The following is a 1,302-nucleotide window of genomic DNA, read 5'->3' on the forward strand; positions in this document are numbered from 1 at the left end:
TATACAGGGTGGGGAAGCAAAATTTACAATGAACTTTAAGTTGTTTTTTTCTCAGCAGGCACTAAGTCAATTGTTTTGAAACCTAGCATATATTGATGTCAGGATCATATCTGACACTATTATCCTTACCTTTTCAGAAACTTTTGCCCACGTGAGTAATCAGGAAAGCAAATATCAAAGAGTGTGTGATTTGCTGAATGCACTCGTCACACCAAAGGAGATTTCAAGAATAGTTGGAGTGTCCATAAAGACTGTTTATAATGTAAAGAATAGAATGGCTATGATCAAAACTATTACGAGGAAGTCTGGAAGTGGAGGAATCAACAACAACAAAAAAAAACGTGCCAAAGCTTTTATTAAAGCTCTCAAATCCAAAATCCTAAAGGATCCAACCAAATCCATGAGAAAGATGGCAATTAAACTTGAAGTAGACAACAAGACCTTTAGAAATGCAGTAAAATATGATTTGAGGTTAGAATCTTAAACAAGAACACCAAAACACTCGTTGACAACAGTTATGAAGGAAAAGAGATTGGAAAGGTGCAAGAAAATTATTACATGGTTCGAGAAAAAGTCCTCCATTGTAACGATCGTTTCAGATGAAAAGATCTTCACTGTCGATGCTGTTCTGAACTGCAGAAATGACAGATTTATCGCAAAATCAACAGCTGCGGTTAAGGTGACATTCAAAACAAAACATCCTGCTCAAGTTATGGCTTTTGGTGTTGTGGCTTCCGATGGAAAGAAAATGCCTATAAAATTCCACAAAGCTGAAGAAAAGATCAATGTTAATACTTACTACAAGATTCTGAGATACCAGGTATTACCATGGCTTAAAGCAAACTACCCAGATGGTAATTATGTATGGACACAGGATGGTGCTCCAGCCCACACAGCTAGAAAAATACAAGATTTCAGCAAATCCAACTTTAGCAATTTTTTGGAGTCATGTTTATGGCCGCCTTCTAGTCCAGATCTAAACCCTCTGGGGCGTTTTAGAACAAGCTACCAATAGAACATCACACAGCAATGTCGACTCTCTTAAAAATACTATTAAAGAAGAATGGGAGAAGTTGTCTCCCGAATATTTGAGGAACACTTGTGCAAGTTTCAGGAAGCGTGTGAAGGCAGTTATTGAGAAAGAAGGAGGACACATAGAATAAAAATATTTTCTATTATGTAAATTTTCTTGTGAGAAATAAATTCTCATGACTTTCAATAAACTAATTGGTCATACACTGTCTTTCAATCCGTGCCTCAAAATATTGTAAATTTTGCTTCCCCACCCTGTATAATATATAT

At 36.2% G+C, this 1,302-nt stretch overlaps 1 protein-coding gene across 4 annotated transcripts in view; it reads left to right on the forward strand.

Annotated features, from left to right (window-relative positions):
* Nucleotides 1-1,302, forward strand: part of LOC128248585 (atrial natriuretic peptide receptor 3-like) — a 266,524-nt gene that overhangs the window by 58,197 nt on the left and 207,025 nt on the right. Inside the window, exon 2 of one of the 4 annotated variants that reach the window (XM_052970158.1) lies at nt 138-1,224. The exons of the other annotated variants lie outside the window; for them this stretch is intronic. Coding sequence (XP_052826118.1) covers nt 138-484 — 347 coding nt within the window. The 3' untranslated portion in view covers nt 485-1,224. Of the gene's footprint in view, nt 1-137; nt 1,225-1,302 lie in introns of those variants that run through there. 4 annotated transcript variants of the gene reach the window in all.

This window comes from Octopus bimaculoides, chromosome 8, assembly GCF_001194135.2.
Source record: "Octopus bimaculoides isolate UCB-OBI-ISO-001 chromosome 8, ASM119413v2, whole genome shotgun sequence".
NCBI lineage: Eukaryota > Metazoa > Mollusca > Cephalopoda > Octopoda > Octopodidae > Octopus > Octopus bimaculoides.